Raw genomic sequence first — 16,669 nt, 5'->3', positions numbered from 1 at the left:
TGCGAAAGACTTCTTAGTCTCCCGTACAACCCAGAATAAGATTAAAAATTTCAAGAGTAGATTAAAAGGATATTGGGATTAAGGGAATATAGTGGTAGAGCCTTCACCCACTACTGCACTCGCTGCTACGAATGGTCCCAGTGTGTAGCAGTCCTCATAAAGAGTCTGGACATCTTTCAAGTAATATGAAGCGAATACCGACTTGCTTCTCCAAAAGGTCGCGTCCATAATACTTTTAATGGATCTATTTTGCTTAAACACTACTGAAGTTGCTATCGCTCTAACTTCATGAGCCTTGACTTTAAGTAAATTACGATCCTTCTCACTTAAATGAGAGTGTGCCTCCCGAATCAAAAGTCTAATAAAATAAGACCACGCATTCTTAGACATGGGCAAAGAGGGCTTTTTAACGGAGCACCATAAAGCCTCTGAACAACCTCGTAGCGGTTTAGTTCTGGATAAATAAAATTTAAGAGCTCTAACGGGGCACAGCACTCCTTCAACTTCATTCCCCGCAATCTCAGAAAGACTGGGGATTTCAAATGATTTAGGCCAAGGACGAGACGGAAGTTCATTCTTGGCCAAAAAACCAAGTTGAAGAGCACATACTGCTTTATTAGTGGAGAAGCCGATGTTCTTGCTAAAAGCATGTATCTCACTAACCCTTTTAGCCGAAGCCAAGCTCACCAAAAAAAGTGTCTTGAGGGTAAGATCCTTCAGGGAGGCTGAATTTAATGGTTCAAACCTGTCTGACATAAGGAACTGTAGGACCATGTCCAAGTTCCAAGCAGGAGTCGAAATATGACGCTCCTTGGAAGTCTCGAAAGACTTAAGCAGGTCTTGGAGATCTTTGTTATTAGAAAGATCCAAACCCCTATGCCTGAAAACAGAAGCTAACATGCTTCTGTAGCCTTTAATGGTGGATGCAGAGAGGGAGCGACCGTTTCTCAGATAAAGCAGAAAATCCGCAATCTGCGCTACAGAGGCACTGGAAGAGGAAATAGAGGACGACTTGCACCAGTCTCTAAATATCTCCCATTTCAACTGATAGATCCTGATGGTAGAGGATCTTCTAGCCCTTGCGATCGCTCTAGCTGCCTCCTTCGAAAACCCTCGAGCTCAAGAGAGTCTTTCGATAGTCTGAAGGCAGTTAGACGAAGCGTGGGGAGGCTTTGATGAAATCTCTTTACGTGAGGCTGTCGCAAGAGATCCATCCGCAACGGCAGACTTCTTGGAACGTCTACCAGCCATAGAAGTACCTCTGTGAACCACTCTCTCGCGGGCCAGAGGGGAGCAACCAACGTCAACCTGGTCCCTTCGTGAGAGGTGAACTTCTGCAGCACCTTGTTTAGGATCTTGAAAGGTGGAAAGGCATAAACGTCCAGGTGAGACCAGTCCAGCAATAAAGCATCTATGTGGGCTGCCTCTGGATCTGGAACTGGAAAGCAGTAAGTCGAGAGCCTCTTTGTCAGTGAAATCGCAAAGAGATCTATGGTGGGTTGACCCCATGTCATCCATAGCTTCTCGCACACAGTCTTGTGCAACGTCCACTCCATGGAGATGACTTGTCCTCTTCTGCTGAGGCAGTCCGCCAAGATATTCATTTCTCCTTGCACAAATCTCGTCAAAAGAGAGATGTTACTTGCCTTAAATGGAGTTCCTTCTGATCCGTGGACCAAAGACCCGAGCATTCCAGAGTGTCCAGTGGAGCTCCCTAACCCAAATCCGATGCATCTGAATACAACACATAGTTTGGGTTCTTGATCGCAAGAGAAAGACCTTCTCGAAGTCTGATGTTGCTGTCCCACCAAGTCAGACATGTCTAGACTGAGTTGGAGATTGGGAAAGAGATACTCTCTAAGCCCTTCTCCTTGTTCCAATGGTTTAGGTGAAATTGGAGAGGGCAAAGAAAGCAATAAAACCAAAACCAAGTACTTCACCAATCGGTAGAAAACTCGAGGTCAAGCGCGAACGGAACCAGTGTTGTCTTTAACACCGACAGAGAAGAACTGGTTTGGTTGAGAAGTATATGCGGTATCTGGCCGATAGTCGGCGCTGGTGGGCACACCCGGCAGCCTTCATGGCGATCGCTCGCGAGTTTTTGGAATCTGTCGACCGTCGGAGACGTCAGCTATTTATATATTCACCGGCTAAGTTTAATATTTAAAATAAGCACGTCTACAACCATCATTGAACCACGGTTTGTCCTTCATTCGGTACCTTAGCACACGAGAAGGGATACGCCTATCAATTATGTTGACTAGATTCTCATTCAAAGGGACAACAGGATCTACACTATTATATAATTGTGACCAATTCAAGCACAAAAGATCATGCAAAATCCCATTCCAGTCTGCTTTCTATTGGGTATAACCAAATGTATCACAGCAGACACTCATAAATGCAAAACATAAAAGTGAGTAACAGAATTTCTAGGAACTATAAGATGAGCAACTTGAGATGCAATTGCATAAAGAATGCAGTAGGAAAACTAGAGGGGCACTCAGTAGACTGCAGACCTCCGCCGCGGAAGCTTATTTCTCAACCTTGACCTTAACATGTATCAAATAGCGTGGATTTTCATAAACTCAAATATGAACCAAGTTTAAAGTCTCTGTGACAACGATGTCCAAACTTACAGCTAATAATATGAATTGGAAATTTTGCTAGACTTTGACCCTGACTTTCCAAAATTTAATCATTTTCAGCTTTTTACATAACAGTTAATCCCTGCAAGTTTCATTAATCTACAATTAAAATTGTGGCCAAGAAGCTGTTCACACACACACCCAAACAAAAACACAAACAAGGGCGAAAAACATAACCTCCTTCCAACTTCGTTGGCGGAGGTAAAAAGTAGCAGCAACTGCTTGCATGAAGTAGAGATATATTGATAGATTACTGGAGAATATGAGTATCCCATCAGAAACCAGCTACATTTTATGTGAACATGAAGCACATACTGCTTTACACTAAGAGAAATAAAGATCGGCAAAAGATGGAGTGGACATTGATGAGGTATAGCTAGAGAATGTTAACCCTTTTACCCCCAAAAGGACGTACTGGTACGTTTCACAAAACTCATCCCTTTACCCCCATGGACGTACCGGTACGTCCTTGCAAAAAACTGCTATTTACAATTTTTTTTTTTTTTTTATATAATTTTTTGAGAAATTTCAGGCATTTTCCAAGAGAATGAGACCAACCTGACCTCTCTATGACGAAAATTAAGGCTGTTAGAGTAATTTGAAAAATATATACTGCAAAATGTGCTTGAGTAAAAAATAACGCCTGTGGGTTAAGGGTTGGAAAGTTCCAAATAGGCTGGGGGTAAAAGGGTTAAGATACATGGCTTGAAAGCAGCTGGAAGATTTAGTGTCCAAAAAATGGTAAACAGAAAGATATCCCAGACTGAGATTGGTGTAGACATGTGATGAAAGTCATGAGGAATAGCTAAGTCTTAAAAAAAATTAGCGGTCATTATAAAAACCAGCGGAAAAATACCATTTGGGTCTCGACCTCCATTAGCATCAAGGTCCACTAAGAGTGATAATTTTATGGACCGAAAAGCTAAACTAATTAATTTAGCCTCGGGAAAAGAGGAATGAGGAAGATCGAATTCCTCATTAATCTGCTTGATGTCAAAATCATCAGCCAATAGGGTTATTGTGGAGGATCTACCACTAGCAAGTCCTACAAATAATTATAAGCAGCCAATAAATGATGATATATCTATGGTTACTAGCCTCAAGACATTATCTGAATCTTTTTCTAATACCACACAAAAAAAAAAAAAAAAAAAAAAAAAAAAAAAAAAAAAAAAAAAAAAAAAAAAACACGGAACTGGTCTAAAGGCTTTCATACTTGTAGGCCTAGGCAATAACATCTATGGTAAAGAAAAGGCAAACCTTTTATGTATAGTTTACCAAGTAACCTTACACAGGCAAGGACATGATTATAAAAAGTGTATATCATCATAGATTCTTCTTAAAAGTACCTTGTACAGTTCTCATCAAACTTTCAACTATATAACTAGGGTCTCACTTATGGAAGAGATAGACTACTGAAAATAATCCCAAAATCAAATTAAAACATTGCAAATTTCTTGTTATGAACAATCATCATCATCTCCTCCTACGCCTATTGACGCAAAGGGCCTCGGTTACATTTCGCCAGTCGTCTCATGTTGAGCTTTTAATTCAATACTTCTCCATTCATCATCTCCTACTTTGTGCTTCATAGTCCTCGGCCATGAAGCACTATGAGGTCATGAATATAGGCTAAAAAGAAGAAATATCATCCTCATATTTCTCGTTAAAGTACGCAAGAAGATTTACACAATGCAAATTGTTCTCTCAGATACTGTACAGTTTTCGGTGTTACAACCTGAAAAAATCAAAATCAGAAATTCCATATAGAATATAAAATTCAAAGTCCCAAAACAATAATGTGAAGTAAGTCACCCACCAACCATTCACCCCAATGTAGAGATCTAGGTCCAAAATCTGATGGGCTTCCTCTTTGGTGCCGTCAAACGAATGCACGACTCCTCCGGATATTTTCTCTCGGTATGGTGACAGAATCTTCAGGAGGTCTGCAGCAGCATTTCGGCAATGCAGAAACATTGGTAGGCCAGTTACTTCTGCGAAGCTTATTTGCTTTTCGAAATATCTGAAAAAGTAGAAAATATGTTATTTTTATTAGTAAAATAAATTTTTGAATATACTTACCCGATAATCATGTAGCTGTCAACTCCGTTGCCCGACAGAATTCTATGGAGGGATACGCCAGCTATCACAATACTAGAAGGGGGTGTATTTACCAGCGCCACCTGTGGCCAGGTACTCAAGTACTTCTTGTTGACACCTCCTCAATTATTCCTCGGTCCACTGGTTCTCTATGGGGAGGAAGGGAGGGTCGATTAAATCATGATTATCGGGTAAGTATATTCAAAAATTTATTTTACTAATAAAAATAACATTTTTCAATATTAAACTTACCCGATAATCATGTAGCTGATTCACACCCAGGGGGGTGGGTGAAAAACCAGTGTACAAGACTAAAGGATAGCTAAGTATCCCGTATTTCATATAATCAGTTATCCACAATAACAATGAAAAAATAAGTACCTGGTAAGGAAGTCGACTTGAACCATTACTCTGCCTTTAATAAGATCGTCTTCCTTACTGAGCGCAGCGTTCCTCTTGGGAGGCTGAATCAACTCAAAGGTGCTAAAGTATACAGGGCTGCAACCCATACTAAAGGACCTCATCACAACCTTTAACCTCGGCGCTTCTCAAGAAAGAATTGACCACCCGCCAAATCAACAAGGATGTGGAAGGCTTCTTAGCCGACCGTACAACCCATAAAAAGTATTCAAGAGAAAGGTTAAAAGGTTATGGGATTATGGGAATGTAGTGGCTGAGCCCTCACCTACTACTGCATTCGTTGCTACGAATGGTCCCAGGGTGTAGCAGTACTCGTAAAGAGACTGGACATCTTTGAGAAAGAATGATGCGAACACTGACTTGCTTCTCCAATAGGTTGCATCCATAACACTCTGCAGAGAATGGTTCTGTTTGAAGGCCACTGAAGTAGCCACAGCTCCCACTTCATGTGTCCTTACCTTCAGCAAAGCAAGGTCTTCTTCCTTCAGACGAGAATGTGTTTCTCTAATCAGAAGCCTGAATAGTAAGAAACTGAGTTCTTAGAACTTGGAAAAGAAGGTTTCTTGATAGCACACTATAAGGCTTCTGATTGTCCTTGTAAAGGTTAAGACCTTTTTAGATAGTACCTAAGAGCTCTAACTGGGCAAAGTACTCTTTTCAGATCATTCCCCACCAAGTTGGACAGGCTTGGGATCTCGAACGACTTAGGCCAAGGACGTGAAGGAAGCTCGTTTAGCAAAAACCGAGCTGCAAGGAACATGTAGCCGTTTCAGATGTGAAAACAATGATCCTGCTGAAGGCGTGGATCTCACTTACTCTTTTAGCTGTTGTCAAGCACACGAGGAAAAGAGTTTTTAATGTGAGGTCCTAAAAAGAGGCTGATTGGAGAGGTTCAAATCTTGATGACATAAGGAACCTTAGGACCACGTCTAGATTCCGCCTGGAGTGGACAACCGACGTTCCTTTGAGGTCTCAAAAGACCTAGGGAGGTCCTGTAGATCTTTGTTGGTGGAAAGATCCAAGCCTCTGTGGCGGAAAACCGCTGCCAACATACTTCTGTAACCCTTGATCGTAGGAGCTGAAAGGGATCTTACTTTCCTTAGATATAACAGGAAGTCAGCAATCTGGGTTACAGTGGTACTGGTTGAGGAAACTGCATTGGTCTTGTACCAGCTACGGAAGACTTCCCCTAGAGACTGATAGATTCTGAGAGTGGATGTTCTCCTTGCTTTGGCAATCGCTCTGGCTGCCTCCTTCGAAAAGCCCCTAGCTCTTGAGAGTCTTTCGAAAGTCTGAAGGCAGTCAGACGAAGAGCGTGGAGGATTGGGTGTACCTTCTTTACGTGAGGTAGACTTAGAAGGTTCACTCCTAGAGGAAGAGTCCTGGGAATGTCGACCAGCCATTGCAGTACCTCTAAGAACCATTCTCTCGCGGACCAGAGCGGAGCCAACCAACGTCAGCCGTGTCCCTTAGTGAGAGGAGAACTTCTGAAGTACTCTGTTGACAATCTTGAACGGCGGGAATGCATACAGGTCGAGATGGAACCAATCCAGCAGAAAAGCATCCACGTGAACTGCTGCTGGGTCTGGAATCGGAGAACAATACAACAGGAGTCTCTAGGTTATCGAGGTAGTGAACAGATCTATGGTTGGCTGACCCCACAGGGCCCAAAGTCTGTTGCAAACATTCTTGAGAAGGGTCCACTCTGTGGGGATGACCTGACCCTTCCGTCTGAGGTGATCTGCCATGACATTCATACCGCCCTGAATGAACCTCGTTACCAGTTAGCTTTCGATCTAAAGACCAGATGAGTAGGTCCCTTGCGATCTAGAACAACTTCCACGAAAGAGTCCCTCCCTGCTTGAAGATGTAAGCCAGGGCTGTGGTGTTGTCAGAGTCCACCTCCACCACTTTGTTAAGCTGGAGGGACTTGAAGTTTATCAAGGCCAGAATAACCGCCAACAACTTCTTGCAAATGATGTGAAGTGTCCTTTGCTCCTGATTCCATGTTCCCGAGCATTCTTGTCCGTCCAAAGTCGCACCCCAGCCCGTGTCTGATGCGTCCGAGAGGAGACGGCGGTCGTGTTTCTGAACAGCCAAAGGTAGCCTTCCTTGAGAAGAAAGCTGTTCTTACACCACGCGAGAGAAGACCTCCTCTCTTCGGAAACAGGAACTGAGACCGTCTCTAGCGTCATGTCCTTTATCCAGTGAGCAGCTAGATGTACTGAAGGGAGGGGAGGTGGAGTCTCCCTAACACGATGAACAGGGCCAGCGATGAAAGTGTCCCTGTTAGACTCATCCACTACCTGACTGAGCATCGGTTCCTTCTCAGCATGCTCTGGATGCATTCTAGGGCTTGGAAGATCCTTGGGGCCGACGGAAAAGTCCGAAAAGCTCGACTCTGAAGATCCATACCCAAGGAGACAATGGTCTGGGATGGAACGAGCTGAGACTCCTCAAAATTGACCAGGAGGCCCAGTTCCTTGGTCAGATCCATAGTCCATTTGAAAATCTCCAGACAGCGACGACTTGTGGGAGCTCTTAAAAGCCAGTCGTCTGACGGAGCCGGACACAAGATCATGATACTGCTGCACAGTCTGTGAACTGTCAATCATGGGCAAGCGAGGAAGTACAGTGACAACCCGAATCTGTCTAGACTGTCTGGGTCGTACAGACAACTCCTTAACGGGTTGCTGAGGTTGCCGCACTGCGTCACAACAAGTCACTTCTGTTGGTTGTTGAACGTCTTCCCCGTGACACATTGACTCCGTAAACAAAAAATCCTCTAACAAGGACTAAGCTTGGACTGCATGTCATGCAACACAGCTCAAGGTCTATGGGAGCAGGTGTGGTAACAGACGGGATTAGCGACTGAAGTGGAACCAAAACCTTCCCTGGAAGCATGTTATGCTTAAATAAAAGTCCATAAGAGGTTATGCAGCTAAAGGCTCCCTCCAAATGACAGAGTCCTCAAGGGAATATCAGAAGGAGGGAGAAAAGAACTTTCTCATCTACAGGGACCTTATCCTAGAAAAGCTAAGTTCTCTGAGTGAGGGTTCACTGGTGCAAAAGCAGCAGACTAGAAGGCAACGTTATGAAACTGCTTGACAGTCTAGAGAGTTGGCAACAACCCAAGATGTGTGACTGAGAAGCATGCGGTAAGGTATGCAGAGCATGATGTATGCAGAGTATGCTGTAAGCAGAGCATGCTGTATGTAGAGCATGTTGTATGCAGAGCATGCTGAATGCAGAGCATGCTGTATGCAGAGCATGTTGTATGCAGAGCATGCTGAATGCAGAGCATGCTGTATGCTGAGCATGGAGTAAGCAGAGCCTGCTGTAAGCAGAGCCTGCTGTAAGGAAAGCAGAGCGTGTGCATGGCGTTTAACATTTCTCAGAAATTCCATGACCAGTGCTAGAGTGCTTTATGCATGCTTGCATGGGGTTTAAAAATCAACATAATGTTTACCTTACATTCATAACTCATGATTCATATTTTTGCCATGGTTTGAAAATGGAGGTAAGGTATGCTGAACAGCAGAGTCAGAACGAGCTGGAACAACAATAGTTGTGGTTTCCTCTTCAAGACTCTGTTGAGGGAACACCTGAGGCTCAGTCTGCAAAGGCTGAATAAAAGACAAGCAGAAGGAAGGCGCATGGGTGGAGGAGGCTGACTCCTAGCATGAGTGGTTGAACCCAAGGGTTGCGCTTGCTGAGCGGTTGGCGGAAGCGGAGTAGCAAGTTCCAGTTCCTGTGGTGTGAGCGGAGCGCGATGAGGAAGAGGCTGCGCAGAACAAGGTAAATGTCTCGCAAGCTGAGGCTCCTGAGGCGCAAGGCTAAGGTGTTGTGGTGCTTGCCTTGTGGAGGGTTGAGCTCGCTGCAGCGAGAGCTGAGGAGACTGACTCATGGACGGGAGAGGTTGTTGTACCTCAACCGAGTGTTGCATCACTGGTGGTAGCAGCAAGTGGAGGCGGAGGAAGAGAGGTATAATCCTCCTGATCCCATTGTAAAGGTTGCCTTAAGGAAGGCGGAGGCTGAACACCACTGGGAACAGCAAACTCAGCACGTGGCTCAACATCGTACGCCTGGCAGGTGGTACTGCGATCAGGCGGAGCGAGCGTAGGCGGAGGGAGTGTAGGCGGAGGCGGAGGAGCAACACTCTCAGCCCGACACTCACGCATCAAGTCCGAAAGCTGTGCTTGCATGGACTGTAGTAGAGTCCACAACATCGTACGCCTGGCAGGTGGAACTGCGATCAGGCGGAGCGAGTGTAGGCGGAGGGAGTGTAGGCGGAGGCGGAGGAGCAACACTCTCAGCCCGACACTCACGCATCAAGTCCGAAAGCTGTGCTTGCATGGACTGTAGTAGAGTCCACAACATCGTACGCCTGGCAGGTGGTACTGCGATCAGGCGGGGCGAGCATAGGCGGAGGGAGTGTAGGCGGAGGCGGAGGCGCAACACTCTCAGCCCGACACTCACGCATCAAGTCCGAAAGCAGTGCTTGCATGGACTGTAGTAGAGTCCACTTGGGGTCGGCAGAAACTACAGTAGGCTGAGGTAAAGCCTTAACAGTCGAGCTCTGTTGTGGCAGAACCTTACTCCTCTTAGGTGGAGTGCATTCAACTGATGACTGAGGAGAGTCAGAGCTAACCCAATGACTGTGAACTCTAACTTCGTACGTCTGGCATAGGTCTGGACTTTACGTTTAAAAGGTCATGAGACCTGAGACCAGCGTTTTCTCCCCTAAATTTCTTCTGCAGACGAGCAAAATAAGGGCTCAATCGTCTGCGGGTGGGAGTGACGGTCTCGGTAAGACACGCCCACAACCACCGAGGATACTTCTGTGCGCCGATCAAGGCCTGCTGAACCCTTCTGCCCTTCGACATTGCTTCTCCCCTGGGCTTGGGAGCTTGCAAGAGGTCCCGGACTGGGAGGACGACTGGCGCGCACAAAAGTACCCTCACGCACAACACTGACATACTTTGCGCTAATCAATTATCACTTTGATTTCTGTTTGCACTTATTTCACTGAACTCGAAACTTTAAGTGGTTTGTACCTGAAACACGCAATTCTATCCTTTCTCAAAAGTTAGTAATTGCGAAAACAGAATTACAATGTAACAGAAAAATCTAATGAAAGATAATTCAGTGGCTGGAAAGAGACTAAACACTAGATCACTCTAGAAACGTTTAGTTTCTTCCCCTAAAGAGACTAGGGAGAAGAGCAAAAACGATAACGACGTTACTCGTACGCCTGGCAGGCTTGAATGAAACGTTTATCCTCTTTCTCCCTCCGTCTCTATCTCTCTCTCTCTCTCTCTCTCTCTTGACTTAGAACCTGAGAGAAGAGCCCAATCATATATATCGTTAAAACATATTATTGTTAAAGGAAAAAACTGAAAAGTTCCTTTATTAGGATCAAAACCATTAAGTTAAGAAAGAATGAACAAAACGCTAGACACGGTTACTCTTACTGCAACGTGAAACCGTGAACATTCTTTCTCTATCGTAACGATAGAGTGCAAGTTGAACGTTCTGAACGTCAACAACTGCAGAGACAAAACAAAACGTTAGTTCAACTTTGAAAACAGTACGAGACTATCAAAGAAATTCTTTCAAACTCTGTGGCGGAAATAGCATAATATGTTAACAGGTAAAACCGAAATGACGGGCTCAATGTTAATTAACTTCGGTACCAAGAAAAGACCGCCTACTATTAGGAAGGTCGAATATAAACAAATATAAAAATTAATTTTAATAAGTTTATAATAAAAGGAAGTTAATCGAAGAGGCCTATAAGAGGCGGAGAGATATAAAATAAATCTATAACTTTTGTTAAGCAAAATTAAGAAAGAGAGTCTATACTCTCTTAGACACCAACACTTCCGTCTAAGGGAAGGGTCGGCCATTGAAAGGTGAACGAGAGTTCATACTCTCTTCGTCACCATAATTAATCAAATTAATTCCAAAAGCTAACTAAGCTAATATAGAAGTTTCCAGTAAAGCGACAGCCGAAATCAAAGAGAAATACTTCACCAAAGTCGTGAAAATACTCCAAGAACATAAGCGTATCCCAGAACGTCTTGCCGGAAGCACGACAGAGGAATAATTGAGGAGGTGTCAACAAGAAGTACTTGAGTACCTGGCCACAGGTGGCGCTGGTAAATACACCCCCTTCTAGTATTGTGATAGCTGGCGTATCCCTCCATAGAATTCTGTCGGGCAACGGAGTTGACAGCTACATGATTATCGGGTAAGTTTAATATTGAAAAACATATTTTGTGTGATCAATGATTATATCTTACTGTTCTTGAAATATTCCATTTATTTGTTCATTACAGTACTTCTCTTGTAATTTAATTTATTTATTTCCTTGTTTCCTCACTGAACTAGTTATCCTTGTTGGACCCCTTGGGCTTTTAGCATCCTGCGTTTCCAACTAGGGTTGTAGCTAAGATTATAATAATAATAATAATAACTGAAAATTATCTCAGATCATAACCTCATTAATAAATACTATACTAGAATATCACACTTAAGCATCTACTAATGCTGTACATCCGTAATTAAATTGAATGAAAAACTCTACATAAAAAATAATACAAACTACTGTACAGAAGATCCTCGTCTTACAAACTTAATTGGCTCCAAGAAGCTGTTTGTAAATAGAACTGTTTGTAAGTCCAATTCTGTTATATTTTGGCCTAAGGTACGCCTAACCTGAATTCCATGTCTACGATTTCCAGCTCCAAAAATCAACAAATAGTCAGGTTTCATACAAAATACAGTAGATATCAGGTTATTACAAAATTTTGTTTTGTTACAGTATTAACCCTTTTACCCCCAAAGGATGTATTGGTACGTTTCACAAAACTCATCCCTTTATCCCCATGGACGTACCAGTACGTCCTTGCAAAAAACTGCTATTTACATTTTTTTTTTGCATATTTTTGATAATTTTTTGAGAAACTTCAGGCATTTTCCAAAAGAATGAGACCAACCTGATCTCTCTATGACAAAAATTAAGGCTGTTAGAGCAATTTAAAAAATATATACTGCAAAATGTGCTTGAAAAAAGATAACCCCTGGGGGTTAAGGGTTGGAAATTTCCAAATAGCCTGGGGGTAAAAGGGTTAAATGATGTATTATTGTTTTATTATAATATTTCTTTATCTTATCACTATTATTTTCAGTTGGATTTGCGTTTGTATCTTCGAACGTTAGTAATTTGAGGACCTTCTGTACCATACAAAAAAGTTTAGTAACAATTACTTTCTTTGAATATCTGGAGCGCAAAACTGCGTCCGATCGTAATCGAGACCGCATTCTCCAATAGCAACGACATTCTCTCTATTGTCTAGCGCTAACTGGAGTAACCCTTCTAAGTAGGAGTCAGGATCAGTATCATCTTTCTCGAACTCTCCGCAACGAGTCGGATGACAACCCACGGTGCTAAATAGATGTTCTGTGAAGATAATAGAAAATCTGTTATAAACTTCCTGGTTCTTTTATTAATCAATAGGAGTAGTGGTATCACAAAGAAAGTTGACAATAATGAAATAATGGCACATTTTTTTTTAATTGAGAATGGTTTATACATATAATTCTTAAGGCCATTATTATTATTATTAAATGCTAAGCTACAACCCTAGTTGAAAAAGCAGGATGCTAGAAGCCCATACTGTGCTCTAGAGAAAATAACTCTAATTTGATTCATATTCAATATTCTTAATTCATAATTAAATCACAATAATTATCCAAATACCATAAGAATTGTAATGCTGTACAGATTATTAGAAAAATAACAAAAAATCTAAAGCCCTGTAATAGTTGTTTACATATGAATTTACTTACTGTACTGTAAAGTACCTGTATATTTGTTTGCTAATTTTTTATGGCCACCTGTATTTTACAATTTTATATTAGGCTTTATTACCCTTTTCTTACATTCTTTTACAATAGGATATTTTAATATGCAAACATTTTCTACTTGTTTATAAGAATGTGATCATAAGAAAAAACTCCCAAATCTTAAGAGTAATTTGTGTGTTTTCTTACTATACAAACCTGGGTCCTTTGATAAGAATATTGTATACTTTCAGTGAAGCTGGATATGGCTGTTAAAATCTTAACGAGGTAGCTGTGTTTAGCTGGAGGGTGGTGGGCAAGGCCCGCCCACTTGACAGTCAAGCGAGTTCCTATTTCGAACTTAAACCTAGGACTTGCGAGGTGATTGAGGTGGGAAGTATAACTTAAACGATTTAGGTTTGCATCGTTGAAAGAGAAATACATATTGCTTTTTGTTCCTACACAGATACAAACCTACGTCTTTTAATAGGAGACTTATCCTTATTAGAGAGGAAGTCCCTATTACCAAACTGGCCGATTTACTTTCCCGGGGAAATGTCAAAACACTTTGATCCTAGTGAAAGTGATGACTCCTGTCAAACTTCCTGGGCATGAAGACGAGGCGCGTATTAGGCTAGATTACTACCAGGGAGTAGTAGACTGTCAAGGCAAAACCTACTGTATATCCATATGGAGGATATGTTGTCTGGATGTATGGTCACTTAAAAGAAATACTATAGACTTGCATAAATTTAGTCATCCTCAAGGGGGAGGTACTCCAAAACAAAAGTTATCTGTTAAGAAAAGATGCTTGATCATGAGGCTTACTTGCATCAAGCGTCCGATCTGGAAAATAACCAGGTGACTGCTTTACCCCAAGGAAAGGGAAGAAAGAAGAGATAAAAAGACCAGCCGATCTTATCTCTCATTCTAGACTCATGTCATACAACGACCCATATTTTAGAAGAGTCATTTCTTGTCCCGTAAACTCAAGTAGGTGATGGTCAAAGAAGGTTGTCTGTTATTACCTGACTCTGGTCTTCAAGAAATGAACTCAAGATAGGTTCCTCCTGAGAGCTAGGATAGATCCAATGTGTCTGATTTCATGCACTCGAATACAGAATGGTCCCTTTGTCTCATCCCTTGCCGGAAAAGTACATCTGACTGTCCTGCAGAGCCAGAAAGAAACTGTGTTCAAGGATATTTGCTCTTATTCTTCTACTGCTGTAGGAAGTCATAGCGTCCTCCAAGGACAGGTAGACAAGTCATCTTGGTCCCCGCTAATCACTTCTTTAGACAATGGAGTACTTGAAGTTGTGAACATCTAGGTTATGGGTCCTGGCCACGAAATCCTGAACCATCTCTTGAAAGGCCTCCAAACTTGTGAAACATTTCATGCGGCCTGAGCTCCTTAGGAACTCCACGATTCTCGGCAATTCTCACATAGAGTTCATCCCTAAATCCTAGATTAAAATCTTGGATCGAGGACTGAGCGGTATCCTTCACCGAGAAGATTGAGGAGTTTCCCTGATTAAGGATGATAGAAGACAGCTGGTCCAGACACTGTACTATCCGGTGTATGGTCGCTCGGGAGCGATCAGGGTCATGCTGAGCCTTGATGTCATCAACCGACTGTAATTGGAGAAACAGTAAAGTGGGTGGAAAGGAGTAAGCTTAAAGAATTCCCAGGGATGTTCTAAGGTGTACTAGAACACTGCCATTGGGTTAAGACTGGGGAGCAGAATATGATATTTTGATTATAAAATAAATTTTTGAATATACTTACCCGGTGAATATATAATAGCTGACGTCTCGGACAGCTCGACAGAAATCAAAAACTCGCGAGCGATCGCCATGAAGGTTGCGGGTGTGACCACCAGCGCCGACTATCGGCCAGATACCGCATATACTTGTCAACATCTCCAGTTTTTCTCATTCCGCTGGGTCTCTATCGGGGAGGAAGGGAGGGCCTTTAATTTATATATTCACCGGGTAAGTATATTCAAAAATTTATTTTATAATCAAAATATCATTTTTAAATATTAAACTTAGCCGGTGAATATATAATAGCTGATTCACACCCATGGTGGTGGGTAGAGACCAGTATTAATACAATAAAGGCGTATATGCTCATGAGTTTTTGACAATTATATCATAACAAAACCCAATTAAATATAGGTACCTGGTAAGGAAGCTGACTCTGACGATTACTCTGCCTTATTAGTCCGCTTTCCTCACGAAGCCCAGCCATCCTCTCAGGATGCTGAAAGACTCCCAGGAGCTGTTATATCCAGGGCGACCACCCATACAACAGGACCTCATCAAAACCCATAATCTGGGCGCTCTCAAGAAACGACATTTGACCACCCGCCAAATCAAAAAGGATGCGAAAGACTTCTCAGTCTTCCGTACAACCCAAGACAAGATTAAAAACATTTCAAGAGAAGATTAAAAGGATATTGGGATTAAGGGAATGTAGTGGTAGAACCCTCACCCACTACTCCACTCGCTGCAACGAATGGACCCAGTGTGTAGCAGTCCTCATAAAGAGTCTGGACGTCTTTTAAGTAAAATGAAGCAAACACTGACTTGCTCCTCCAAAAGGTAGCGTCCATAATACTTCGCAGAGATCTGTTTTGCTTAAAAGCCACGGAAGTTGCTATCGCTCTTACTTCGTGCGTCTTGACCTTAAGTAAACAACGATCTTTTTCACTTAAGTGAGAATGTGCCTCTCGGATTAAAAATCTAATAAAATACGATAAAGCATTTTTAGACATAGGCAATGAGGGCTTCTTAATGGAGCACCTATCTCTGATAGGCAAGGAATATCAAAAGATTTAGGCCAAGGACGAGAAGGCAGTTCATTTTTGGCCAAGAAACCAAGCTGAAGCGAACATGTGGCTTTATCTGTAGAGAAGCCGATGTTTTTACTAAAGGCATGGATCTCACTGACCCTTTTAGCTGAAGCCAAGCACACCAAAAAAAGCGTCTTGAGGGTGAGATCCTTCAGGGAGGCTGAATGCAATGGCTCAAACCTGTCGGAAATTAGGAACCTTAGGACCACGTCTAAGTTCCAATCAGGAGTTGACATACGACGCTCCTTAGAGGTCTCGAAGGACTTAAGGAGATCTTGGAGATCTTTATTATTGGACAGATCCAAGCCTCTATGTCTGAACACAGAAGCCAACATGCTCCTGTAGCCCTTAATAGTGGGAGCAGAGAGGGAGCGAACATTTCTCAGATGCAGGAGAAAGTCTGCAATTTGGGCTACAGAGGTACTGGAAGAGGAAATGGATGATGACTTGTACCAATCTCTAAAGACCTCCCACTTCGACTGGTAGACCTTGATGGTAGATGTTCTCCTAACCCTCGCGATCGCTCTGGCTGCCTCCTTCGAAAATCCTCGAGCTCTTGAGAGTCTTTCGATAGTCTGAAGGCAGTCAGACGAAGCGCGGGGAGGCTTTGATGAAGACTCCTTACGAGGGGCTGCCATAAGAGATCCATCCTTAAAGGCAGACTCCTTGGAACGTCTACCAGCCATTGAAGTACCTCTGTGAACCACTCTCTCGCGGGCCAGAGGGGAGCAACCAACGTCAACCTTGTCCCTTCGTGAGAGGCGAACTTCCGCAGTACCCTGTTGATGATCTTGAACG

At 42.8% G+C, this 16,669-nt stretch overlaps 1 protein-coding gene across 3 annotated transcripts in view; it reads right to left on the bottom strand.

The window, feature by feature from the left end:
* Window positions 1-16,669, bottom strand: part of LOC137629846 (deoxyribonuclease TATDN1-like) — a 73,590-nt gene that overhangs the window by 11,527 nt on the left and 45,394 nt on the right. For all 3 annotated transcript variants that reach the window (XM_068361504.1, XM_068361505.1, XM_068361506.1), the window contains 2 exons: window positions 12,441-12,633; window positions 4,468-4,671 (listed from right to left, as the gene is read on the bottom strand). In XM_068361504.1, coding sequence (XP_068217605.1) covers window positions 4,468-4,671; window positions 12,441-12,633 — 397 coding nt within the window. The remainder of the gene's footprint in view (window positions 1-4,467; window positions 4,672-12,440; window positions 12,634-16,669) is intronic.

Source organism: Palaemon carinicauda, chromosome 2, assembly GCF_036898095.1.
Source record: "Palaemon carinicauda isolate YSFRI2023 chromosome 2, ASM3689809v2, whole genome shotgun sequence".
Classification (NCBI taxonomy): Eukaryota; Metazoa; Arthropoda; class Malacostraca; order Decapoda; family Palaemonidae; genus Palaemon; species Palaemon carinicauda.
Note: the sequence above shows the minus strand (reverse complement) of the source record. Positions and strands in the feature narration are given on the sequence as shown.